Below are 26,597 nucleotides of genomic sequence, written 5' to 3' on the forward strand. Positions count from 1 at the left end.
GACATTTTCCTAAAGAAAAAAAGAAACAGGATTATAAAAAAGCATTTAATTTAGTTCTAACACCCAGATTAGTATCTGGAGCTCAGCTAACACAAAAAAACCTCCTTCTACATAAACTAAACATGCTTTGGAAGCCTGTGTGTGAAACACTCCTAGTGCAAAAATTAAATATGCTGAATTATACTCTTATCCTTATTCACCCCCCCTTTTGTACACACAGTACCAGTGTAAGTGTATCCCATATTCCATATGCAAAACAGTACCATTCAAGAACCATGATACAGTTTTCTTTATTAAAAATAATTTACAGCATTGGTAACATTTTCTGAGCAATTGTCATCACTGAACTTCAGGTAGCTCTAGATCTATACAATACTTACTGAACTTAAAACTTACACTAGTCTGTTGGCTTTGAACAGCAGACATTGGTGTGCAGTTGCTTAAATATGGTTAATATACATAGCTTCATGTCCTTATACTTAGGTGTAAAATGTATAAATAGCAACATGTAGTTTGGGAGGAGGAGGAGGGTGCAAGGAGAGAAAATGTTTGGGAAAACTGGAACAGATTTTTCTCCAAAATTGAAGTGGAGAGGGAGGTCTGGGTTAAGTACATCTAACATTGAGTCACTTCTTTAGAATGGTCCATTTCCTCCTATGCTTTATGATATTGTGAAGAAGTCTAAGTGAGCAATGTTGTATATGATCACAGCAATCCTCTGGCTGTACCGTATCCTGCCATTGCCAGAAAGCAGATGTCACTCTTGCCCCCATTAAAGCCCCAAATCTCCTAGTGGTGTCCAAAGTTACTCATCTTCCGTAGCTGCTGGGCTGTGGACCTGCACTTCACCATGTTCACTGCAGCAGGAGGGAAGGGACAGGCACATGACTGGGTGACCACGAATGGACAGCCAGGCAAGCACTACCTTGACTGGCAGGTCACTGCCCTGTGAGCTGCAAAAGCAGGGTGAGCAGTGCTGCTCCTTGCGGCACCCATTACAATGCAGGGCCTGCAGTGCTCACAAGGACACTGCTGACTCCGGCATATTAAGGGCTGAACTCACTGTAACAACGGCAGGAGCCTACGGCCAAAACACAGCTCCAACACTGTCTTTCATGGCTTTAACAACATCAGACTGCTTCAGAACTGTAGTTGCTACGTTAATGAAACCCATCATGTCTCACAAGAGATGACTGGCTTTATTGGTGACAACCTGCAGATAAGTTGCATCTCTGGAAATTGCACTTAACTTCACAATACTGATTTACCTAGACATGGCTTGGGTCATTATCTCCTGAAGCAACAAATATTGCCACAGTAAAGAGAGAGAGAGGCTGTGTTCTGGCCAACCATCAGCAGTTACAGAAGGTATAAATAGGCTGGGAGTTGGAGGTTTATCATCTGCACAAGGCATCATTATGTGCCAGCACTACATTTATATTTGCTCTCCAACAATGAACATTCATTTTCTTGAATTAAAAAAAAAATAAATCAAGAAACATACCTTTGAGCTGGGGAAAAAATAGATACTATTGTACAAGAAATAACATCTGCTCAGCAACTCTGGATTAAGTTAGCAAAGGTGTACCACAGAACAGTCATTCATTTAGCATTCAGTTGAGTACAGGATTCAGAACTACTTTATCACCCCTACCAGTGGAAGGAGTCACCAGCACATTTTTTTACCTTGACTAAGAAGAAAACCACAACAAAACCAGTGATTATACAGAATTTCAAACTTCATAAAGTTTTTTCCAATAAACTGGTGTATTGGAGTCACAGCAGGGAAATCAAATTAACTTGATAAAAAGGAAGAAATATTGTAAGGACAGAATTATGCCAAGGTTTTTTCTGTTTTAAAGGAATGTCAGAAACACTATTTAAAGATTAACATGGTGCATATCTTTTAGTTTGCGAGTCAACCAGCTTAGTGCCTGGTTATAAATTGAAAGCAGATGTATTAAAGCAAATATAATCCTCTTGGAAGTTTTGATATTTAAGACAGTGGTTATGAAGGACAAGAAAAGCAATAATAAAAACAATGCAAAATCTCACAAGGCAGGTCATTGCAGTTTTGTTTTCCAAAAGAAATCCATCTTCAAATAAACCTTAAGTGGTGTTATGAAGCCTTTCTAGGTAGAGAAGCCCAGAAACAGCACCTTAAAGACTCACTTGCACAGGTTAGCAGCTGTCACTGTGTAGTTAAGTGGTCAAACCAACACTTCTGCAGAAACTGCCTCTTCTGTCCATGTTCAATACAGACCAGGGCTGTCACCATCAGTGAGTGCACTGGCACATGTACAGAAGTTGCAATGGTGTAAGAGCCAGGTTCATTCAGTATCCAGTGATCTTCAGCATGGGAAGGTGATGCATGTTAGGAAGAGCTGTGAACTAACAGTGCAGCAGACAGCATTAAAAGGCAGTATGGTCACCTCAGATAGTTAACATCTGACAAGGGGATATAACTCATTAGCCATAGGTCATATTTAAAGCAGAGGAATTTAAACAACCCTAGTATATAAATATTTTGACAGATTTTTGAAGGTTACAACACTAAGGAGAGGTACTTGGTCTAATGATATCGCAGACAGTACGGTAAAAACTCATGTCATAAATGACTAACTTCTTCCCTTGAAGCAGGTATGACAAACTCCAACTGAAGGACACTGCAGCTTGCCAAAAAGCTGAGGTGTTCCCCTTACTGTGCATGAACAGTAAGGGTGAGCAACACTTTGAAATGGAGGCGTGTGTCCCATACTTCTAAGCACACTATTTCATGGAGTGAGTGGTTTTAAATCTGGATCCAGATGAACCATTATCCCACAATGAATGTAAGGAAGTCATCATCTGTGACACAGGATACCAAGGGCCTCATCTAGACTGCTTTTTGTCCTGCCCATAACCTAAGGAGCAAGACATTGGCAACTGAGTGTCTGTTTTAAGATCTGGATGCAAATAAAAAGAGAAAAACAAACAGTTTGGGTGTAAACATTCCATAACACCAGCTGTTACCCTTAAACCAAAAAACAGCAGTACACAGACTGACAGGTGCAAAAACTGAGTGGAAACAACTGCAGAAAATCTTCTTCCATAATAATCTTCAGCACAATCAGTTTCAGATTTCGCATAGTTTATTTACAAAATGGTCTGATATACATCCCCTCCATACTTACAGCTCTCTGCCACAATACACCTGTTGATTCTAGCAATGTTTAGTAGCACCATTAGAATATTATTTAAAATTGGGAAGGATCTTGTTGCAGTTACAATAATTCACAATCTTCTACATCCATGGACGAAGTAACTTTGAGCACACTAGGACTGTTTGCAGTTCCACAGTACAGATTCCTGGGTTCACACAAGGCATTTTCAGAATTACCAGTTAATGCAGGGTACCCACAGAGTCAGTAGCTACTATAAGAATCTTCGAGCCACAAAGTTTAGACTTCCGCCACATCTGTATAATGTTATCTCCACGTCATTTTCAAACAAAGCAATCACGCTGAATACTTTTCCAGTGCTTGTCTTCAAAACAAAAGCAAAGAGAGAGACAATTCAGAGTTTTGTTGAAGATGAGCAAATTCAGCTTGCTGATCTGCCACTGCAGATCTGCAGCATTACTGGGAACAGAATCAGGGCTTAGTTTACTGCACAGTTTAGATGCAGCTGGGAGCACGCTCCAAACCCAGTGATAACAAAGAAGCCATTTCCTTAAGACAGCACAAGAAGTGTCATGACAGGCACACAGGTCCTTTTTCACAGATTGGAAAGCTTAAATCTCTCTCAAATACTCACACTCTTATGTCACACTTAAAAGCGCCTGAATGACAGGCAAGACTTGATTCAACTCTAACACAGTGCCCATAGGGAAGGAAACAACCTCAAGGAGAAAATAATTTCAGATTGCATAGAATTTGTGCACAATAAACATATGTACAGGTACTTGGAAAAACTTCAAAAGCCATAACAAACTGCAGAGGCAGGACTAGAACTTCATTTTCAAAGAGAATTATTTTTTGCTTCTTCCTGCTTTCCATCAGGAAGATGAACCTTTCTTTCTGTGCTTTCAGTTGTCAGTATAGTCAACAGAGACATGAAAACAATATTGCAAAGATACCTTAATATCCAAAGTCATTCCAGGTGACAGGTCTGGAGGGAACAATATAGAAAATTGCTCTCTGCCAGTGAGACCCAAAGTACTTGGATTTTCCCCAGGAAGAAACTGAAGTGGAGCTATGCCAATTCCAACCAACTGACTTTTATGAACCTTCTCATAGCTCTCTGCTAGGACAGCTTTAACACCCTGCAAAAATGCAAGAGATGTTGTATTTCAGCAAAGAGTTCAGAGTGAAAGGCAAAACAAAGCTTCAAATACAGGTTATGTCTAAAATCTTGGAAGTCAAACTGAAGAGTAAGGACTGCTTTGTAGAGTCCTGCAAACAGTTAACATCTTTGAGCTTTACAGCTAGATGAAAGTAAATAAGCCTGAGCAGGCCCATACAGCACAAACTGGAGCTTTACACCAGTGACCATGTGTAGTCTGCAGGCAGAAACACTGATACTGAATGCAGTAGCTTCCAGTACTCCACATGAGTGAATGGCTGACTCAAAATATATTCTATTAGTGAAAATTAGTCTCTGATGGCTAGATACTCAGTGTCCCTCAGAGACCAGACAGAGGTCAGCACTAAATAAATGTCTGATTTATCTGCAGGTCTAGAGTTTGAGATGGCAAGCTGCCTAATTAGGGAATTCAGATTTATACTAAAGATTCTCCTCTAGAAAGACTGCAGCAAAGAAATTACTGAGACATCTTTAGAAACACAACATGGTACCACATTCAAAGACTGAAGAAAGTTTCTGAACACATTCATGACCAAAACTAAACAATGTGGTTTTAGGTACTCCAGAAAACACTCAAGCACACCCCTAAATGATGCAATCCAGCAGTACCAGTAAATAAGGCCCTTTTGCAGTCCAGTCTCTTGAGCCACCCAGTCCATACTTCTTTCCTGCTAGAATAATGACAGGGATGCCTTCCTTCTGGTACAACTCTGCTGCGTCAAACACATCTAGCTGTGGAACAATACAATGAAATAGTCTGAGTGAGGTTTAACTCTGCAGCAACATTTCAGGGTAGCTATGCAAGCAACTACATTTTTACCGTTTGTCCTGACGGAAAGTGAATTGTTTTAGGAGCTGGTTTTCCTATGAACTTATTCAGAAGCTTGATATTTGCAAATGTACCTCTTGTCATCACAGCATCGTTACCTCTTCGAGCTCCATATGAGTTGAATTCACGAGGTGTGAGTCTACAATAAAAGGAATATTTAGAAGGGACACCTGGTTTAAAAGTGTATCATGATTTTTTTTTTGTCATTATGACAACAGCTTTCCAGTTTTCAGTGCAAGATGTAAAGGCCTACTTATCCAACAAAGATAACCATTAAAAATCATGACCAAAATAGGTAAATCACTGCTAGATTATTGATGATTTCCTGTGACCTCATTATCAAGTGCTACGAGCAGTATAGCACTTCAAGAATTATAGGGAGACTTCTGTAGGAAACAAGGCTATTTATTAATCCTTTTGTCTCTATCAGCATATTTATTCAGCTTTATCAAAATAAAAGATTTTCTCAAATCAAATGACTATCCTGGGATTAAAAGGACCATTAATTCTTTTTTCCTCCTAACACTCTCATTCAAACTTAGATCGACTGTTAAAACAAGAGTTCACACCACAGGCCATGCCTCGCTGACACTGTAACAATAATACAGCACAACAATGTTAGTTCCCAAACACTCACAAGAGATGTGGCTCTGAGCAGCCCAGCACTCACTGCGTTGTGTCCTATGTCTCTTCAGGATTTCAGCAGAAGTGAAAGGCCCCTACTGCTGCTGCAGGATGCTCACTGCTACAGATGTGTGTTACAGCACCTTGCACATTCGTTTATAAAGCTGTATGTTTCCAGAGCTCCTGAACTGTTCTGTGCACTCACCTGTTCCTGAAGCCAGGGCCAGCACAGTGACTAACCTCACATTAACAGATCAGTCACCTGATTTTTAAGTTAGTACATGAGTTTTGCTTCAGCATGTGTTCGGCAGACACCGGGTATTTAAGAGTATATCTCAGCTGTTTGTTGTAGCCCTAAAGACTACATGAACAGTGATTACTGGGACTGCAAGACAGGTGCTTACTCAAAAATCCTAGCAGCAGTTACTACTGGGTGTATCTACGTATTATCTCCACTTCACACAGACAGGCATTCACAGACAAAGCATCAGTGCTGATGAATGATTTAGTGAGGCAGCACTCCAATACAATTAGCACTCCTGATCGTGCAAGTCCTTACCCTTTGTTGGTCAGATACCTAGCAGCAGCACTACTCCTTGCAATGCTCCCAGCAGGGGATATGTGATCTGTGGTTACAGAATCGCCCAAATAGAGCAGGACATGTGCATTGTCAATTGGCCGTGGTGCAACTGGTTCTTTGGCCTATAAGAGAAGGGGCAGACAGAGAACAACAACAAAACCACGTTTTTCTTCCCAGTTTCTTCAAAACATAAAACATCTCTGCACTATATGAAGACACATTGAGGTACAGGCTTCACTCATTCCAGAGGTAACAAACAGTATTTAAACAACTGAGAAATGTTTTTCATGATCAAAAGTGTTACTTGAACGTCAAAGCTCTACTGGATTAGCTATTTCTTTTTTTTGAAGGTAAAGCATATCATCTAGTGGATGGACCCAGGTACTTACAAGTTTATCAAAGAAGGAAGGACATCTGATATAAGTAGATTTTAAATCCCAGGGAAATAATGTTGACTCAGGTGCTTCCAGTAAATTCCATCGTTTGTTTCCTTTCTACACAAAAGAAAATTAATCAGAAAGGACAAAGAAATTGATTTATAATCTTTTCACATTCTGAAACCAAAGACTTACTGCTGATTTCCCTTTTCTATTATATACTGAAAGTTATCTTGCTGAGTATTGCTTAAAAATCACTGTTTAACAGAGGTACCCATCTCAGTTAACACTCCCTTTACAGTAATGGAAGTAACTGACAAACCTATTATGTCCAACTGGAAGGTATTATAAAGCTATAGTGAAATGCTCTCTTGAAGTTATATAGAGCAGAAGTCCATCCTCACCTCCATTTTTTCTCTCAATTCCTTAAACATGGATGATATCACACACTCTTCCTCCACTGCGTGGAGCTCACTTCGGGTGGGCCAAATATCTCGCAGGTAAATACTTTTGCCATTGAAGCCAGTCCCTGAGTGAGATTTTAAAGAGAATAGTTATTTTGAAGAATAAAATATCAGACTTTATTTATTTGTGTTAGAATATGAGTACTGATGTATTCAGGTCTTCAGAGTTGGTACCAGTATGTGAGAAATTGAATTGGCTAAATGGCTGCTCTGCTTTAGCTACGAGCAACACCAAACATGACTGAACTTTCTCTCCAAGTACACTGCTTCTGGATGCTGAAATGTATGTTAGTAGACATGCATTAGATGATGCAAAGATAGAAGATACAGGGAAGCACTTACCCAAAGGCTCCGTTTCAAAGTCTATTTTAACAGTGCCCGCAATGGCATAAGCCACCACTAGTGGTGGAGAAGCAAGGTAGTTGGCGCGGACACAGTCACAGAGACGTCCTTCAAAGTTCTTTGTTCCAGACAGCACTCCACAGGCAATTATATCACCCTGAAGGGCAGACATATATATTTTACTAGGATTTTGCACTATTTTGACAGCTCATACTATTATTTGAGTGAATTAGATGTGCTTTTAGCATTCTACTTCAAATATTCATGCTAACACTTCAATTTAAAGGCATTTTGCTCTCTCCCACTACCCTTCCTCAGATGTGTTCTCCAGCCATTTCAGTGAACTCCTGCCTTATTTCTTGTCTTTTTCTTCTGCAGCTGTTCTGACATTGCTACTTCACTCAAGCACACAGCTCTTTAATGGTCTCCTCTTCATTTAAAACGAAATCCACACACAGCATCCTCCATAAGATTTCATCCTATACATTTATCTTGCTATTTACACCTCTCTGCTACAAATACCATTTATTACATTTAATTCACACAGAAATGAGCAACCATAGTCTCCCTGACCAAGGTCTCCTACGTGCTTTAAAAACGTAATGTACAGTCCAAACCAGCAATGAAGTGTGAACTGTATCTCTGTGTTCAACCAGCCTTAGAGCTTTACCTGCTTTATTGCACTCCTGATGGCTTCTGGCAAGGGGGCAGTGTTTCCAACGCAGGTTGAACACCCGTAACCAACAACCTCAAACCTACGTTGGGAACAAAACCCACTGAGAACACACCGAGTGATTACAAGCAACTTTTTAGCAAACCAACATTTTCTTAGTGATGGCTAATGGAAGAGTATTTTTTCTCTCCTGGGACAGACTTTTTAGAAAGCAAACAGCAGATAACACACCTCAATGATACTAGCAAGAAGATACAAGGTAACTTTTTTGTAACTGATTAAAAGAAACTAATGCTGCAAGATGCTTTTAGTTCCACAGGTTATGACAAAGTGAAGACAATAACATTTCACACAGGGCACAGCTAGGCACTCACAAAACTATAAACAATCTAATAGTTATTGCTGCAGAGCAACCAAAACTATCTCAGGAAAACCACAACAACAGCAACATCAAGACTGACAGACTCTTCTGATAAATTTACACCCAGTTTCCTATCTTGTCCTTTAAGATACAAGTTAAGTACATAGTTACTGAACAAACAGTGCTCAGATGAGGCAGAGATCTTCACATTGGAAATTTTAAGGAGGGAATAAAATGGAACAAAACAACTGGATGTCAACAAGTAGTTAAAATAACAACCTAGTGAAGCATTAGCCAACCAAAATGAACAGCAACCATATTTATCAGCCTGCAGAAAAGCCTTGTGTACTACTTTCCTGAGAAATGAAGGGTCATCACAACTCACCCAAGCTTGCTGAAGTATGGCAGTACTCCACTGGAACTGAGGTAATGTGTAACCATTCCACTGCCTGGTGATAAACTTGTTCTGATGTAGGGCTTAACCGCTAGGCCAGCTTCAACAGCTTTTTTGGCCAGGAGTCCTATGAAAAAAACAAACCAACCACCAAGATACAACTTATGTTTTGCATATTCCTTAAGACAACACCTACATGATACTACTTTAAGCATAAAACCCCCAGAGGATTAGTAGACCCTCATTTTTTTATTACAACTACTTGCTTGAATAAAGTTTCTGAACTTCTTACAATACCATTCAGGTTTTTGCTTCCATTCCTATTACACAGATGCCCATTTTACTTTCTGTTAGAACAATCTCTTTCTCATGTTCTCCTCTAATAAAGGCCACACATTTATAAGATAAGCTTGCCTTGACCACAGCTGACCTTGAAAGAAAAAGGCAAGGTCTGACTGGATTAGCTCCTCTGATATAGTTGCATGCACCTTGCGAAGGTAGGTCACACAGCAACTACAGCACAGAACACCCAGTCAGCAGTACGGATTTTCCTTTCAGACTCGGCAGCTAACTATAGCTCAAGTGACCATCACGCAGGACGGAGGGAAAGCTAAAGCCCACTCCCTGCCTCACTCCGTGCATCCATCTGATGAGAGCCCTGAAACTGGTTACCTGCTGAAATACTAGTAAATGTAACTAAGTGCTAATTAGTATCAGCAGTACTGCTTTAAAGCACAAATTCTGAGATTGGATTATTGGAAAATCACTGTCGCTATATAACCTCCAGAATATACAACAGATTCAGGGATAAAAATATACAATTTCAACCCCTAAGTCAAGCCATTAGAGTGAGTTACAAATTGAAGGTAAAGCATGTGTAAATTGTAAATATGGGAGCAGCATCAAGACTCAGTTCTCACTGGTTACACTATACCTGCAGCAAGCATGACGGATGGGTTACAATTGTTTGTGCAGCTGATGACTGCAGCAATGACAACACAGCCATGAGACAGATTGTATTCATTTCCTTCATACTGAACAGGTACAATGTCATTCTGCTTTTCAGTTGCAATCTGAAATCCTTTAACACCAAACTAGATAAGAAAAACATATATTAGCAGTTATTTTAGTACAGAAGGTAAGACATTACAGTAACACCAAGCAAACCCTCACTCTAAAATACTCAGCTGTTCCATTAGGAAACTTGAACAAAATTAAGAGCAGCCCTCACTACATGCCTCTCTCCATATACACAGTGGTGTCATCCTTCTTTCTTCCTAATGGATTTAACTTTGCAAAAATGGTGCACAAATGCCAGTCAAAGCACAACTGACTCCACTCTCATTTCCTGCTACACATGCAAGAATAATCCCTTCAGAGTACACATCTACTCCTACACAATACTTGTTTCTTGAATTAAAAACATTCCAAGAGCTTAAGTAGAAGAGGATGGCAGCTAAAAGGAGACTGGATCACTTAACATTTCACATGCTCCAGCTAGCTCTTAAGTACTCAGTCATCCTCCAAAGCTGCCTTTCAACCTCAGGTACTTTGTGATGGGCCATCAGTTACGATTTCTCTATCCGGCTACAACTGATCATTCTGTATTATTCACCTCACTACAAGCTGGAAATGCTAAAACCAACAGAAACTATTTTTACAGAGTTTCCCACTGTATGCATTTGCAATACTGCTCCCAGTCTCCAGCTTTAAGGACAGACATTAACAGTGAAGATGTGTTCCCACATTAGCGGCACTCTTAGAGACTTGCACATATTCCTAACCACAAGTGTCACCTTCAGAGTACAAGTATTTCCCTCTGTGAAGTCCAACTAAGATACAGGCAAAAATAATTTACCAAGTTAAGTACACAAAACATGGTTATCTATAAATCGTGGAGGCCTTTCAGCATCGCCTTTAAGAGGCACGTTTTCTTCTCTTACAGTAATTCTGGTCTGGAAAATGAAGTAAATTACAGCTGATAACCTCTGAAAATGAGAAAATGTTCTCTAACTTATGCTATTAAGTTTTTCTTCCCTGCATGCAACCTAAACTGGAAATTAATGTTTTTTGGAAGTTCATGTACCTGACAAACACACCTATGACTGACCAGCTACTTCTTTCAGGACGCTTGTCAAGCAAAAAAAGAGTGTCATTGAATAAGCTGTTTATGTAGGAATAAAGAGGAATCCTAACAAATTTTTTCCATATAGATTTTAGCAAAACCTTTTGAAGAGTACATCAGTTGTACAAACCTTTTCATTTAAGCAGGCTTGGAAGTCACTCTTCATGTTAGTAACAGCCACTCTATCTTGGGACCTCTTGGGACCACTGACATATGAAACTATGGAACTTAAATTAATTTGTACTACCTAAAACAAACAAACAAAATCAAATCAGAGCAAAGGCAAGGCTTCTCAATCCTAGCCCCTCATTGCATCAAATACACTTGAGACAGACATGACCTCTTTTGTTTAAAGTACGAACGTTCTGAGACATTAAAGCTTTGGGCTCCCATTTTCATGACTGACCCCTCTTAGAAGCTATTCATCTAATTGGAAGTGCTTTAACACTCCCCCTGACTTTCCACCACCCCTAAGACTTACCCACTCAGGAGTGGCAAGAATTCTGCATCTATAAGCTGACACAAACATTACTGTACTTCCCCTTTCCCCCGCTCCCTCTGTGTTCTGCAAACATGCTCTGCTTCTCAAACTTTGAGTTAATACATGCAAGGCTTATTAAATCAATGGAAACTGCAGCAAGAGCAAGAATTGTTAACTCAGCAGTGGTTATTTTTTACAGGAATCAATCGGACAGGAAGAGGTTGTTTAAGGCATACCTGGGAATATTCAGGTTCTCTGGAAGAACTCTCATAATTTCTAAATAACTTCACAGCTTTAAGATATGCTTCCATGACCTCAAGCTTGGCCTTGTCAAAACCTTAGGAAGATTATTTCAAAGACAAGAAAAGTCACATAAAAAACAAGGCAACCAAAACACATCAGTCTCAGAAATTAAGACTCTTTAAAGCCTATCATCCAAAACATTTTCAATGCACACCACTTCTGCACCCAACATCTGGGAGCTATTAAAAGTTTTCATTTCTACTAAGTTTCACTTTCCTTCTTGCATCAAAGAACAAAATAAGCTGTTGAAACCCTAAAATTCTCAGATCTGTTCATAAAGCTTTTCTCTATTAAGATTTACTTGTTTAACACAGATCATTTACTTAGTTGATAATAACCAGTATTGCTGGCTATTGCTAGAACATGTTTCATTTGCTCTGCACTGACCAAACAAAACTTGTTTGCTCTTCCCTTAAACATATTTAACTTGTATTTATGTGAGAGTTCAATTTCAGAAAGGTCTACTAACATGCAGAGCTTTGGCTTTTGTGGCCTTGGGTTGCTTGGTTTTGGTTTTCATTTTCCCTGTGGCTTTCTCCAAAATAAAAGCCACCTCATTAGGGAAAAATACATAAAGAAAAGACATGTCAGAAATGAGTCAGACTTGCTTTGCAGCATCACTTATTTCTAGTAATTCTTTTAGATTTTGTAGGGAACTTACAGATGTGACAGGATGAAGACGACTTAATTCCTTAAATGTTCAAAATGTGCTTATTTTCTTCCTATTTTTAATATTGACATAAGCTTTCAAAAGCAAGGACTGCAAATGTTGAAATATAACATGGCGCTAGTGAATCGAGTATTAGACAAAGCCAAACTGCACACAAACCTCATATGCAAGTCAACTACCCACACGTTGATGTTGGGCAGACAAGGACTACAGCCTCACTTGGTACAAAACAGGCCACAAGAAAACTCACACCAAAAAAAGGTAAATAACCTCTACCAATATGCCACGTACCAAGTGTCCCCTGAAAACAGGCAGCAATACATCTGTATGACACAATTTTTGTGGTAGGTGTAGAGCAGAATTTTAGACATCAAATTGGCTACCAGAACTCTGTAGAACGTCATTGTTTAAGGACAATGAGGTTTTAAGCAGAAAGCCCACATACAGCTAAACCATTACAACAACAAATCACTACTTTACCTGTATGCTTTAAGTGCTTCAGTGTCACATTATCAACAGGGAAAAAGCTCAGAATAGCACCATATTCAGGACACATATTTGCTATTGTGGTTCGGTCCGCTACAGACAACTGGGAAACTCCACTCCCAAAAAACTCCACAAATTTTCCAGCAACATCAGCTTGCCTAAGTTGCTGTTCAAAAGAACACAATATTTGTAATGTGAAGCAATACAGCACAAGCAATGTTTCTTTCCACAATGCACAGTACGCAAGCCATCAACACTTAAACCCAAAAGCTAAACCCCTAAAGCTCACATCTGCAAAAAACCCCAAGCTACATCATCAACTGGATTCTAAAAATCTGCACTGAAAGTTAACAAAGTAAACCACATCTCCATCTGCAGCTGACTCCTTTGCAATTACTAGACAAGAACAGATAGATGCCTCTTAAGGCACATGCCAGAAAAAGTAACTTGATTTCAAAGCAGCCACAGCTCTTCAATGCTGTGATGCTGGTTTCACCTATCACAGCAGTGACAGCTTGCACCATCGTGGCAAAACTCTGTCTGCAGAAAACATATTCCTGTGTAGTACCAGCTCACAGCCATTAAAAGGCCTTGTGTCTTACAAGAGAGGTAAAGATGCAAAGAGGGCATCTAGAAAAACTTGCTGAGATAGAGAAGAAATCTACATGCTGTTATCAAAAGAAAGACAGAAAAAAGGACTTCTCTCTCCTGTCCTGAACTCTATTTTTCAGTGATGGAGGACCTGTATATAAACTACTATAGCAGGAAAAGACAAGAAAAGAGTACTTTGGAGGACTACTGAAAAACAACAGTTAGTGATTACTTGTATCTTCCTAACTACCACAATTAAAGAAACCCAAAAGTGCTTCTGACACCTAATTCCATTTTCAAACCCCACGGGTAGAACTCCTGTGCTTCCCTGTGCAGAGGCATCAAACTCTTACCTTTATGATGCTTAGAACAATATCTATGGATGTAGCAAGGGAGCTGGCTGTGCCTGTCAGTTCACACCCAACAACCTCAGGCAAAGTGAGAGTAACTGGCATCCCTAGCATCACTGCTTCCGTTTCAATCCCCCCAACACCTGGAAGGAGAATGAAGTTGTCTGTCATCAGCCTAAGTCATCTATAATAAATATTTTCATGTCCTAAAAAACTAATAAAACACTTCCAGTTTAAGGCTACAGTGAGAAACTTGAAACTTCTCTTAAAACAGTTGCACAAGAAAATGAAATCAAGACTACTGCTGAAGTTAGACTTCAGTCAACCAGACAGTAACTTTGTGTCTAAAATTAGCTTTCCACCAGACAAGAAACCTTGATACTTAGTCTACACTGCATATACATAAACGACATACTTGAGTATCAATTGATTTTTGGCTCTTTTCTCTTCCAATTACAAAAATCAGTTTCTCAAAGCAAAGACTGTTAGTCTAAGATTACTTTTACACAAAAAGCATTCTGAAGAATAATCCATGACAGCGTTTGTTATGCTTAAGAAATGTGCAGTGGGAAGAAGAGATTCCTCAGTAGGGCACCAGCACGCCTTTCAAAGTGCTAGCAAGTTATTCTCAACATACTTACCCCAGCCCAAGATACCCAGGCCATTTACCATGGTTGTATGAGAATCTGTGCCAACCACACTATCTGGATATAGGAAATCTTTAACTTCAAAAACAACTCTTGACAAATATTCCAAATTAACTTGGTGTGCCATTCCAGTCTCTGGTGGAATTACGGAAACATTCTTGAAAACCTTTGAACTCCACTGTAATTTTCCCAAAACAAGAAAAAAAGAGATGCATTTTTGAAAAGGTATAATCCATTCTGAAAACAAAGGCAGAACTAATACACAATAAATCAGTACCTGCTATTTATAAAAGAGGCTTTTGCTTATTTGTCAAACAGAGGCAGGTGATCCCCCTGGATTCTGAACATTCTCAATCAACAATACTATTCCATTCCTGCTTCAGGACAAATCAATAATTCACACCTCCATTACAGAAGTTGAGCTGCATAATCTATCTTCCAGTTCACACAACTGATTTCAAGCACAGCTAAGACTAGTATTTAGGCTCTAGAACCTAAGCACTTGTATTTACAGCACAAGTTAGTTTAGGTTTTACACTCCTGGGTGAGACTGAAAATGCAATTTAGTAAGTGCCTTACTGCATGCAAACTCCAGATGATAGAATTGCAAAAGCTGACATAGAAACTTGTAACAAGACTCAGCTCAGCAGTTCCCTTCTTAATCATGTAAAAGCTCATTTGCAACTTTCAGAAAGAAATCTCCTCATCTGCCTACACAAGATTTTTAGCTCACCGCACTGGATTCATAAACCACACTAAATCAGTGGATGAAAGCCAAGTATCAATGTTGTGGATCCCTGGCTAGCAATACCAGGCTTCCATTAGAAACAAGTTTACCAGCACTGCTGCTAGTTTGGCAGCTGCAATGCCTCAACTCTGACCGCTGTCCAACACATCCAACTTGAGTAAAGTTTGTGTAGATAAATGAACCCATGACCAGAAACTCACCATCACCTCAGGCACTCAGCTCATAAAAAAAACCTAATGCTTTATAAATACCTACTTTGTCCTACCTTCAAAGTAGTGAACCAAATCAGTGTAAACGTTTTCAAGTTACAATACAAAAAATTAGCTCCCCTTTTAGTGACAGCTCAATTCAGAACCTCTGCCACCTAAGTTTTTAGATTCGAAGTCACAAACCATGTTATCAGCAAATTTCTGTTCCTGTAATAAATTCATATTGAGAGTAATTTCTGAATTATTTCATTTAATTTATCACCCCCAACCTAAACACTGGTACACAAATAGTGCAAGCTCTTAAGATAGCCAAAGCACACAAAGCCCACAGGTATACTTGCATACCTTAAAAAACTGAAGCCTCTCTCTATTTCTGCCAAATTCCATCTCTTGATTTTTCAGTACTGTCTCAGGCCTAGGAAGACAGCAAGTTTAAAAGCATTGTTGTAATTAATTTCAAATTATACAACAAGTCATTTTTGTTTGCTTGATGAAGAACAGAGGTAATTCTTTCCTTGCAGCAAGCTTTTGGTGAACAGTGAAAAATAACCAATTTCATCTGTGCTGTCCTTGAGCACATTAAATTTAGGTATAGTTTTGTTTGAGACCAAATGCTTCCAACAAACAGTCATTTTAAGAAATGTATTCCTAGAATGGACTACAATACACAGGGACTTTTTCAGTAGTGGTACAGGTTATACACCTTAAAGTACTCTCTAGGTACTGAGTTGAACATCAGGGCAATTGTAACTGCCCTCTATTTATGTATTTTTTGCCTCTAAGCCACAGTTCACAAGGACTCATCAATACGGTGTCACATAATGAACCACCTTTTCTTACCAGGAGTATTTAAGATACTGATACTCATCATAAAGGAGTAATCCACAATTTAAGAATAGTCTCAGCTCTGAGAAGGTGGGTAAGGAAGTGAACACACATGCTTTGTACCAGGGAGAAAGGGAGTTCTCACTTTTCTAGAGGTGTAATTTACTTCCTGACTCTTCCCTGCAGTGTCAAGAAAGTTGGTGGATGTTCTGCTTTGCAAGGCCTCCAGAGATACTCATCAGCTTAATAAATGCTACTGATGTTTTGCTGACAGGTACTTTAACACAGCTAGCACATCCCTAACTACAGAATCACAGAACTTTAGAGGTTGGAGAGGACCTCCAGAGATCAAGTCCAACTTTCCTGCTAAGGCAGGATCACCTAGGATAGTCCACACAGGAACGCATCCAAGCAGACTTTGAAAGTCTCCAGAGAAGGAGACTCTGAGCACAACCTCTCTAGGCAGCGTGTTCCAGTGCTCCATCACCCTCACTGTAAAGAAGATTCTGCATTCTGATGCCTGCACAGAATAGGAATATTTTCATAGCTATAACACAATCAACACAATTAGCATCATAGCACCGTAGGATACAGATCTGGTCAGCTTTTAAATTCCATGTCTGTCTAGCACAGGAAGATAGGGATCTGAAGTCTATCAGCCAAAGAGAAGGATGGTGACATGTAACTAATGGTCCACAATGACCTGTTAGTAACACCAAAAATCTGGAAGAGGCAGAGAAATGAGGTTCCCCTGGGCCATTACATACAGGCAGGATATTCAATGAATTTCAACTCCATAACAGACTGTGAGATTCCACAGAAGCTGGGGGATGATGAACAAGTTAGCTCTTTGCTCTTCTGTAAGAGCCAGAAACATTTTGAAAAGTTCTCATGGAAAAAATAAGATTTACTTTTAGCAATAAGTCAATGCTTCATTGATTTAGTTATAGAACTTCAGTTTATAACAAACTGAGGATTACACTTGGTGAGGATTACGTGCTTTGGTGCCTTGTAAACAAACAAGGGAAGTCTCAAAATTTAACTTAAAAAAGCCAAGCCATGAGTTGCACACTTGGCCATCTGCACTTAGTAAAACCCTTCTTGTAAATAACGTACTAATTTACTGCAGACTAGTTCAAATCTACTACACCATATCTTACAGATGCTGAAATCCGTTCATGGCACGTTAAAAAAAGAGAGTACAGAGGGATTTTAGGGGAAAAAAAGAAGTAACACCACATCTCTATCAACTCTCACAAGCTCTACAGAAAAGGAAGCTCTCATACTCAGGCAGGGGCTGCAGGTGGAAAGGACAGAGGATGGGCGTGTTCTCGATCTGCGCTGCAAACTGCCCCGCGTTGCGACTCCCATCTCCGGCGCCACACGGACCCTTGCAACTGGTCTGGCCCCTGCAAGGCAGCTTCCGAGGCTGCGCCCTCAGTGGAGAAAGCTTTGCCATCGGCTTCTGGGAATCACCACCTCCAGGGTTTGGAGCATTCTGTATTGCACTGCAACAGCAAACACAATTTAGACATCAGGAAATTTGCTCTGTTTTTTGTTGGTTTTTCTGGAGTTGCCTTTTTTTTAATCCCTTCTGTCGGTTTTTGGTTGTTGGGTGGGTTTTTTTGCCATGCATTCAACAGATTATAAAATATTATCTGGGGGAGAAAAGTTACTTGACAACAATTGTTAAGTAAACTACCAGTGGATGAGCTTAGTGATGTCATGTAGAGCGGTGATAAGCGAACAGAACTGCATTGTCTGAAAGATTAATGCCAGATATCAAGCTCCTCAAGTCTCTTCACAATGGACCAGAAATCTCTACAAACCAGGCTGCAAAGGCTAAACTCAAGGTGTTAAACTTTGAAGGTGTGGGTAGAGCCTCATCCAAGTGGTGGATCTGCTGAACATGGTTCTTCTTTGAAGACATGTTGAACATGTTCCACTAAGCACATTCACAGAGGAATGATTTCAGATGAAGCCATTGAATCATAGAGTAACTCTCAAGGTTGGAAGAGACTTTCGAGATCAAGTCCAAGTGCTCACTCAGAGCTCACAATCCCACCACTACTGCTAAAGCTATCACTGCACTGTGTCCTCTAGCACCACATGCACACATCTTTTAAATACCTCCAGAGATCATGGTCCCATAGCCTTGTGTGTAAATGGAATTACAGGTTGCAAACCATTTCTCCTTGGAGCATTGGGGCCTCCTCATTCTCTTCCCTGCAGACCAGTTGAGGGGGTGGGTACTCAGAAAAAAACTATTTTGCTACTCAAGACTGAGGCAAAGAAGACATGGAGGCCCTCAGTCTTTTCCTCATCCTTTGCTACTGTTTCCTCCTGTGGCCATTAAAGAATGGAGTTTCCCCTTTGCTCTCCTACTGTTTATTTATTTGTAGATACATTTTTTTATTTCCTTTCACAGTAGTAGCCAGATTAAGTTCAAACTAGGATTTGGCCCTTCTAATTTTCTCCCTACAGTGCCTCAACACGTCTTTACAGTCTATTTGAGAGGCCTGCCCTCTCTTCCAAAGGCAATGCACTCTCTTGCTCCTGAGCTCCAGCCAAAGTTCTAGCCATGCAGGTCTCCCTCCTCAATTGCTCATCTTCACAGACATGGGGAAGGCCTGTTCTTGCGCCTTCAAGACCTTCTTCTGAAAGAGGCCCCATCCTCAGCTCCTGTGCCTTGCAAGTTGGCCTTCCAAAGGACTGTCAATCAATCTCCTGAACAGGCCAGAATCTGCCCTGCAGAAGTCCAAGGCAGCCATTCTGCCAATGCATCTCTTCGTTCTCCGAGAATCAAAAACTCCATTCTTCCTTTGCCAAGGAAAGAAATGCATCTTTACTACATGAGGCTTTTCAGACAAATTCTCAAAGGCTCAGATTAATGTTAGTACCATGAGTCAGAAGACACAAAAGTAAAGTCCATTGCATCACACCCCCTCTATCTGCACAGTCTCTGCATGAGAGCAAAGACAGCTTGCTGTGCAAAATGAATGACTTCCAACTGCTCAGTATTTACTAAATCATGGATTCCTAGCTAAAGATACTGCTTTATTCTGCTTTAGTAACACAGAAAGTTACTTGGTTAGTGAATTGCAGGGCATAATACGGCCTTGGAGGATCCCTTGCTTAAATCCCAACTTAGCCCACCAGCCTCCCATCAGTATGAGATGAAAGCTCTCTAACAGCAGCACAACCCATGCTGTGGTGAAGGGTTTCTTATCACAGGCCAGCAGCTGCTGAGACCCTGTCAGCTTTCCAAAAGTGAGAGAAGCTGGATTTATCATCACAAAGCAGCATGCTGAGACCTCTTGCCAACGCTTGGTTGTTCTGATAATTTTAAGCTAGCCTAATTGCAATCCAATCAGCTGTCCCTCCAGAGTGGACACACTACACAACTGAAACAACACACATGTAATGAATTATTTGAGTTTTAACTCTTCACTCTTAATACTAACTGAACTGAAATACTGTATGTGTGCAGAAGGTCTACGAAAATGACTCACCCACCTGTGACCATTTGTCCATAGGCTTTCTCTATCAGTTTTTAAAATTCCCAAAAAGCTTGAGCAGTTGACAAAATTCTCTGAGTCAAAAGCCTCCAAGATAGAGGGGCAGGGCACAAAGTGTTTTACATAGTGTTATTTAAGTAGTGTTCACAAACACAGAATTACACACAAGTTTTTTCCTGTTCTGCAATAGTTTCTAAAAAGCTGTTTTCATCACATTACTGCCTGACAGAAAAGGAAAGTTAGGTTGCTAATCTTCCAAACTCAGCACTCTTCCAGGCTCCTACAAATACACTCTTCTCTCTGCAAATATACATAGCCTTTATTTTCAATCCGCCCCATAAGACTGCAAGACATTTCTCTGGAGCTATGACAAAGCAGTCAAGTTTCTATAAGCTCTGTTTTAACAGTAAGAACAAAGCCAAATACCCAACTCCTTCTGTTCCATTCTGTCAAGACATTATTTCCTGCAAACCCTGACAGATCAAGTTATTCCAGCAATGTCTCGCCCAGAATTTGGTTGTCAGTCAGCTTCATCCATAATCCCTCACATTCATCCTTGTCCTTCTTCAGCACTGCTGTTCTATCCGTTTGTACCCAGCTCTCTTTCAGATAACATCATTCCCGTTTCAGGCATTCACACAGGACAAATAATTTGATGGGAGAGAATCAAGACTAGAGTGAATCCATATTTCAGTATCGGACAAAAATGTCCTCAAAACAAGATACATTACCATTTGCTATAATCAATCTGCAGAGAATGGTCAACAGTGAGATCAGTTGGGCAGGCAGGATTGACTTTCATAGGATCTCCTCCACCATTTCTCACAGCTTCCCTCATGGCAGCAAAATCCACCATTGCTGGGATTCCACTAACAGACAAAAAACAAGGTAGTATAATTACAAGAGACATTAAGTCACTAAAATACACCAGCTTTTTAACTGAAGTCTACATCTGCCTAAGCTCTACCTCAGATAATAAAACTTTAGCATTCTACTCTGAATTTTCATAGAGCTTGAAACACTGCCACAAGTTTGTGGAATTGGTACTCATTCACAACAAACAACAGCAAGTTTGGTGATAAGACACCAAACAACAACACAGGAACACCTCCAAGAAAATATTTACATTTCCCTCTTGTCTTCTGGAGTGTGACAGTACTTCACTGCAAAAACAGCTTTTCCATACTTATTACCTTCATGACAGAACTTTGCTATATGAGCAAGGCTCACATTATTCATCAGAACACCCTAACAAGTCTTACTACTACTCTTGCAGAGCCAGCCATTTCTGAAGCTCACATCATTCCACAAAAACATTCTTCTTGCTGTCACACACAGAAGTGTACCTGAAGCACAGAACTGAGAAGAGGATAATGTTTACATAACACAGCATTATATAAACCTTCCTCACTTTGCTTGCCAAGCAGAAGTTACCTCATTTTTATTATTAGCATCACAATTCCTTTAATTGCCTCACTTCTTGATAAATAGCTAATGAGTCAGCAGAACTGAATACTTGTAATTGCTGAAGGCCTGCCCTTTTAGCTATGCCACACTCAAATCACAAGAAGTTAATATCCTAAGAGACTTCTTTTTAAATACAGGTCCTCATCATAGACTCAATGGGATTACACAGTCATGGAGTAAGTAATATTTAATCCTCAATTATTTCAAGAAAGAAATCTATATATTTTAATGAACCATTAGGCATCTGGCTATAGCCAAAATCTCACCACTTCCATTTGTGTTTTTGGCTCTTATCCTGTGAAGTGTTCTTACAGGGCAACAGCTTTGGCCTCTCCAACCTGCACTAAAGCCAGGGTATCCCTATGGAACAACTCCTATCCCTGCATCGTGAGTAATCTACCAGATAGCAGCAGTGCACAGGTTTCTACTTCAGTATCAAAAAGCTGAGTGCTATTTATTTTAGAGCCAAAAAATTGTACATACAGCTCAGTGAGCTTACACAGGTTCTTTCAGTGTTTCTGGCACACACTTACGTAAAGTCTTGAAGAACAACTCTGGCAGGACAGAAGGGCACTTCAACATTATTCTGTTTTGTTTTCCAGTCCAAGATGTTCATAGCATCCGTTTCTTTCACTAAGAAGCCATCACAGTTACGGACACTGGATTCAAACAGCACTCGTATGGAATAAGGCAGAGTATCTAGGGTAGAGCAAAGTAACACTTAGTGCAACACCTTCCACCAGCAGAGCTTTTTTTACTAAGTTCTTAAAAACTACAATCTTCTGTTCCTGAAGAACTCCACTCTGCTAGGGACTGGAAGGACAGGAGCTACAGGACCCTGCTTTTCCAGTTGCCTTTGGGGTTTATCTTTGTGACACAATATGGAACAGTGAGTTGCATAACGTCTACATTGCCAAAGATGAGTTAACATATGGGATTGGAATGAAAGATACCAATGCTTTGACTGCACTGTGTTAAGACAGTGACATTTAAGAAGGTATGCTGTGCTGGCAGCAGAGATGCAAGGAATCTAGGGCTGGATAAAAAGCAGTAACAATTGAAATATTCAAAAACTATTTTTTAACCAGAAATTCACCATTTCATTACCTAAGCCAACAAGCCAAAAGCATCCAATGCTAGAATATTATCTTTTTTTAATAAACACCAATATGAAGACCAGAAACTATTCTGCCATGTGCCCGAAAATAAAACACAGGCAATTAAGAATGACATATCACCAAATACATTAGTTAAGTTTGTTACTGATCTAGATTAAAGTATTGAGAAGGAGCAGCTTTCTGACACAAGAGAAATAAGGAACTGGAAATGAGAATGAAAAAGTAGGAGAAGAAAGAAGCAGCAGATGTCACTATTCATTGCAAACAAGATAAAACAAACAAAAAAAACCCCAAAACACACACACACACACACAAAAAAAAATCCCCTTTCTCCCCAGGTCTCATTGTTTCCAACACATTCAAGGAAGCAAATAACTTTGAGAACAGTAAAAAAAGAAAAAAGTTAGTTGGAAGAAGAGGTGGAACAATTAAGCTCAGGCTTTAATAGTAAAGTTAATTTGACATTCTCAGCCTTGTCCATAAACAGCACAGGACTTGCTGACTGTTCTCATTGTGTTTCTCATATACTATCCACTGAGCATCCAGCAGTAGCCTTCTAAGGTGGTTATGAGTCTGCTGTACTTGACACACAGGAGCAGTTGGAAGACTTCTTGAGAAGAGAAGCTACTTCAGCTAACTGTAGCCATACACAACCTAATACGGACTGCAGAGAAAGTGAGGTCTGACTTAAAGAAATGCACAGTGAAGACAAAAGTTGCAAGGTGCAGGAAGGGACACTATTACTGGATACAGGGAAAAAGAAGATCACAAGGACGGTAGTTAGCCACACAGTCAAGAGAGGTACTGGAATCTCCATCCTCACTAATTGCATAGCTCAATTGGGAAAACCCAGATTTTTGCTAGAACTAGGATAACCCAAACTGCTGGATGCTCCCTCTGCCTCAAACCATTCTCAGCTCTGTCTAGTGATCATTTTCCCCATAACTGAGTATCATTTTAAACACTAGGAAACCAAATCTCCCTAAAAATTTGTTAAATCGATTAATATTTACAGCAGTCATCTGATCAATTTACACAGCCACTTATTGTCACACCAGTCAGGAGTCCCAAGGCAGAGAGTACACAGGTAGAAGCCAACATTAATATTGCAGCAGGAAATGCAATGAGCAATTCCAGGTGCTGGATCTGCCATCAGCTCTGTCCCACACGAGGTCTACATTTTCTTTAGTACTTGGCCAAGAAATAGTTAGTATGAGGCTTTCAACTTCTGCACTGACATTTCTATTGGAAGGCAATGATGCTCTCAATCTAGTCTATTGAGACTCCTCCAAATATCTTCTAGAACACCTGCTGCTGCTCCAAGCTTTGTGGCACATCTTAGAAGACAGCAGTGTCTTCTCTTTGCATTTCCATCCCTGTCATCAAGCATTTCAAAAAACTGCTGTAGAACTGACTGGTTTTGTTACTATCATACTACTGCTTCTTCCTGGACAATGCCACAAACAGCAGCACTCTCTCTTTCTCATGTGCTTACCTGAAAGATAAACTTCTTTATTACAAACAGCAGAAATTTTCAAGAGCACACAGCTGCCACAGAAAAGACTCAGCAGCCACTGTGCACTAGCTCCTCTCTTCTCTTCAGACAACACAGGAATCATTACTGGTGTTAAATATGGGTTTCAAGTGAAATATCCACTAGCAATTTTTAACTTAAGAAACACATCACAAATTCTGTGAATACACAGAAGTAATCCAGCCATTGCAAAACTGAAAAAAAATTACCCTTTAACATGTACCTCAAGAATTTCACAAGTTTAACAAGAAAATAAGGTGAGAGAATAATGAAAGTATGCTTTGATTATCTGCAATAGTAAAGTCTATTCCATCTTACACTGATCTGTAGCTCTGTCCATCTGCATATATTTCCCTCTCATCACATGGGCACATGCTTTTCTTTCTCAAGGCATCCAAAACAGAGACCCCAAAAAAGTCTTTCTGGTGCATATCGCTTAATGCTGTATTACATACTACCAATGTGCCCAGATTAAGTAACTGTATGAACACCACAAAACCTCATCTTCCTGCAGCCACTGCAGTAGAAGCTATGGTTGGGTAAGCAGGCTGAACCCACTATCTGAAGATCCTGGTAAGGGGAAACCAGAACCTTAAGAAGCAATACAAAATTGTAATAATCACTGTCATTATTTCAGAAGTACTACTCGGGAGTTTTCGTCCACTCCATTTTTTTCCAGATCATGAATTATTCTGATTTGGAGTACTGCTGAGAACTCCAGTAATATCTGTAGCTTCTTCCCTACTGAATAAAAGCTACATCAAGTATTAGGCCCCCACACCAACTCCACAAAGCAGTAACAGATTGGGAAATCATACGTTTTCAAATGCATCTGTTCAGGATTACATCTCCTAACATTTCACAGCAGTAAGTGATGCATGTTTACTGCTGGCACCATCCTATTGACAAACAACCCAAAAGTATCATTACCATACTTGGTGCCTCCAAGCTTTGAGACATTGTAGAACTTCTTTTGAGGATAGTTTCCTAATGTTTCAATTACGGGCTGGTAAGGGCTTCCTGAGGAAGAAAGAAAAGAAAAGTAACAGCTGTAAAATAATGAAAGGTATGTACATTTATATGGGACCCACAAGGGCAGCTTTTTATTTCTGACAAAACAATGCTCCTCTAAGACTGTAAGGATATCATGGTATGGAGAAGTTTCTGAATGGATTAAGACACCTAATGATGTAGATGTGCTACTCCGATTAATTCTAGAAGTGTCTGCAATGCTAGGTGCATACAGGTCATGCAAGTAATTCCACAGTCACACGCCTGAACACACTTGACCTTTATTGTCTCCGTTTACCATCTACAAAAGAGCATAAATGCACCTCACTAATTCAGATAAGAGATACAGGTTTTATTACAGTAGAAAACACAATGCACAAAGTGCCAGGCTAATGAAACGCAAACAAGAGACACATACAAACCACATAACAGTTATGAGGTGGAGGCAATGAACAGCTTAAGGAAAGCAGAGGTTCACAACAAGAACAGTTTAACTCGGTGCCAGCAAACTAAAAGGACAGGGCCAAGGATATATTCCCTGAGGCAAACAGAGCTTCATACAGCAGAAGTTTAAGGAAATACAATCTAGACCACAAACAGCAGGAGAAACGGTGCTGGTTCTGACATGGAGCTGCCTCAGTGAGCACAAGCCCCAGACGCTGGATCTGCAGCAGAACGTTCGGCCTTTGTTTGCTGTTTGGCTTGGTCTTACTACACTAACACACTCACTGCAGAATACGTACTACATCATCAACAGCTAACGAAAACTGTGTCACTTAAACATCGAGACCATTAACATGCCCCTCACATTAAGGCAAGTACCATTTAGGCCTCAGCCCTTCCAGCAGGCGCTTTTACGGGTATGACATACCCCGTCCACCGTAGCGTTTGAGGCAGAGAGCAGGGAAAGAGGAGCAAAATGGTCGTAAGGAATAACGGCAAGCTTGTTCGGCCGGGATTCAGCCGCAGACCGCAGGCCGTTAGCGAGCAGGCCCCAAAGCCAAGCCCAGGGCCACCGAGAACAAAGCTCCTACCGCGGCAGGGGCAACCTCCGTCGGGGGCGGTAGCGGGCCCGGGCAAGGGGCGGCCAGTGCCCCAAGACCAGTGGGGGAAGGGCTGCCGCCCTCTCCCGCCCGCCGCGGTCCTAGGACAACGCTCCCACACAAAGGCTGGCCGGCAGCCGCGCAACAGAGCTGGGAAGGAGGGAAGAGCAGGGCAAGAGACTCGAACCGGCTCGCACCACCGAGGGCCCCGCTTCGCTGTCGCCCGGCGCGGAGAGAAGGCGGCGATAGCTCAGACCGCAGGGGTCCCGCCAGATGGCGTAGCGACGGACCGTAGCTGGGGATAGCTCGGCGAGCGGCAGCAGACTCAGCCCCACTGACCTGGCTGGAGAGGGTCCATCGCTGGCTACCATATTAGCTCCGCGGGGACAGGAACGGGGGCTGGGGGAGCTGGCCCGGGCGGGGCCGTCCCAGCTCTCGCGATGTCGAGCCCAACGCTCGCGGGGGCGGGCTGTAGTCTCGCGA

The 26,597-nt window shown here is 40.7% G+C and overlaps 1 protein-coding gene across 2 annotated transcripts; it reads right to left on the minus strand.

The window, feature by feature from the left end:
* Positions 1–271: 271 nt before the first annotated feature.
* On the minus strand, positions 272–26,548 carry IREB2 (iron responsive element binding protein 2). Of its 2 annotated transcripts, none has more exons than XM_064157352.1 (22): positions 26,302–26,548; positions 24,991–25,080; positions 21,942–22,107; positions 20,673–20,810; positions 17,710–17,931; positions 15,944–16,013; positions 14,636–14,819; positions 13,998–14,137; positions 13,048–13,219; positions 11,831–11,931; positions 11,244–11,360; positions 9,923–10,082; positions 8,980–9,115; positions 8,231–8,315; positions 7,561–7,717; positions 7,159–7,283; positions 6,767–6,871; positions 6,357–6,499; positions 5,165–5,312; positions 4,954–5,076; positions 4,118–4,303; positions 272–3,525 (listed from the first exon to the last, which is right to left on the minus strand). In XM_064157352.1, exons 1-22 carry the CDS (start codon positions 26,483–26,485, stop codon positions 3,415–3,417), a joined length of 3,063 nt encoding a protein of 1,020 aa, XP_064013422.1. In that variant the 5' UTR covers positions 26,486–26,548; the 3' UTR covers positions 272–3,414. The 2 variants fall into 2 exon arrangements, with proteins under 2 accessions (XP_064013422.1, XP_064013423.1); XM_064157353.1 differs by having other exon boundaries at positions 26,454–26,538.
* Between the last annotated feature and the right edge of the window lie 49 nt (positions 26,549–26,597).

This window comes from Pogoniulus pusillus, chromosome 17 (genome assembly GCF_015220805.1).
Source record: "Pogoniulus pusillus isolate bPogPus1 chromosome 17, bPogPus1.pri, whole genome shotgun sequence".
Lineage (NCBI taxonomy): Eukaryota > Metazoa > Chordata > Aves > Piciformes > Lybiidae > Pogoniulus > Pogoniulus pusillus.

Excerpts from the sequence above, each read along its gene's own strand:
- IREB2 (XM_064157352.1), bottom strand. The coding sequence starts at position 26,485 with ATGGTAGCCAGCGATGGACCCTCTCCAGCCAGGTCAGTGGGGCTGAGT. Across the intron at positions 14,138-14,635 it reads CCTGGGTATCTTGGGCTGGG|GTGTTGGGGGGATTGAAACG; the intron begins GTAAGTATGTTG and ends TTCTCCTTCCAG. Across the intron at positions 8,316-8,979 it reads CCATACTTCAGCAAGCTTGG|GTTTGAGGTTGTTGGTTACG; the intron begins GTGAGTTGTGAT and ends TTCCCAACGTAG.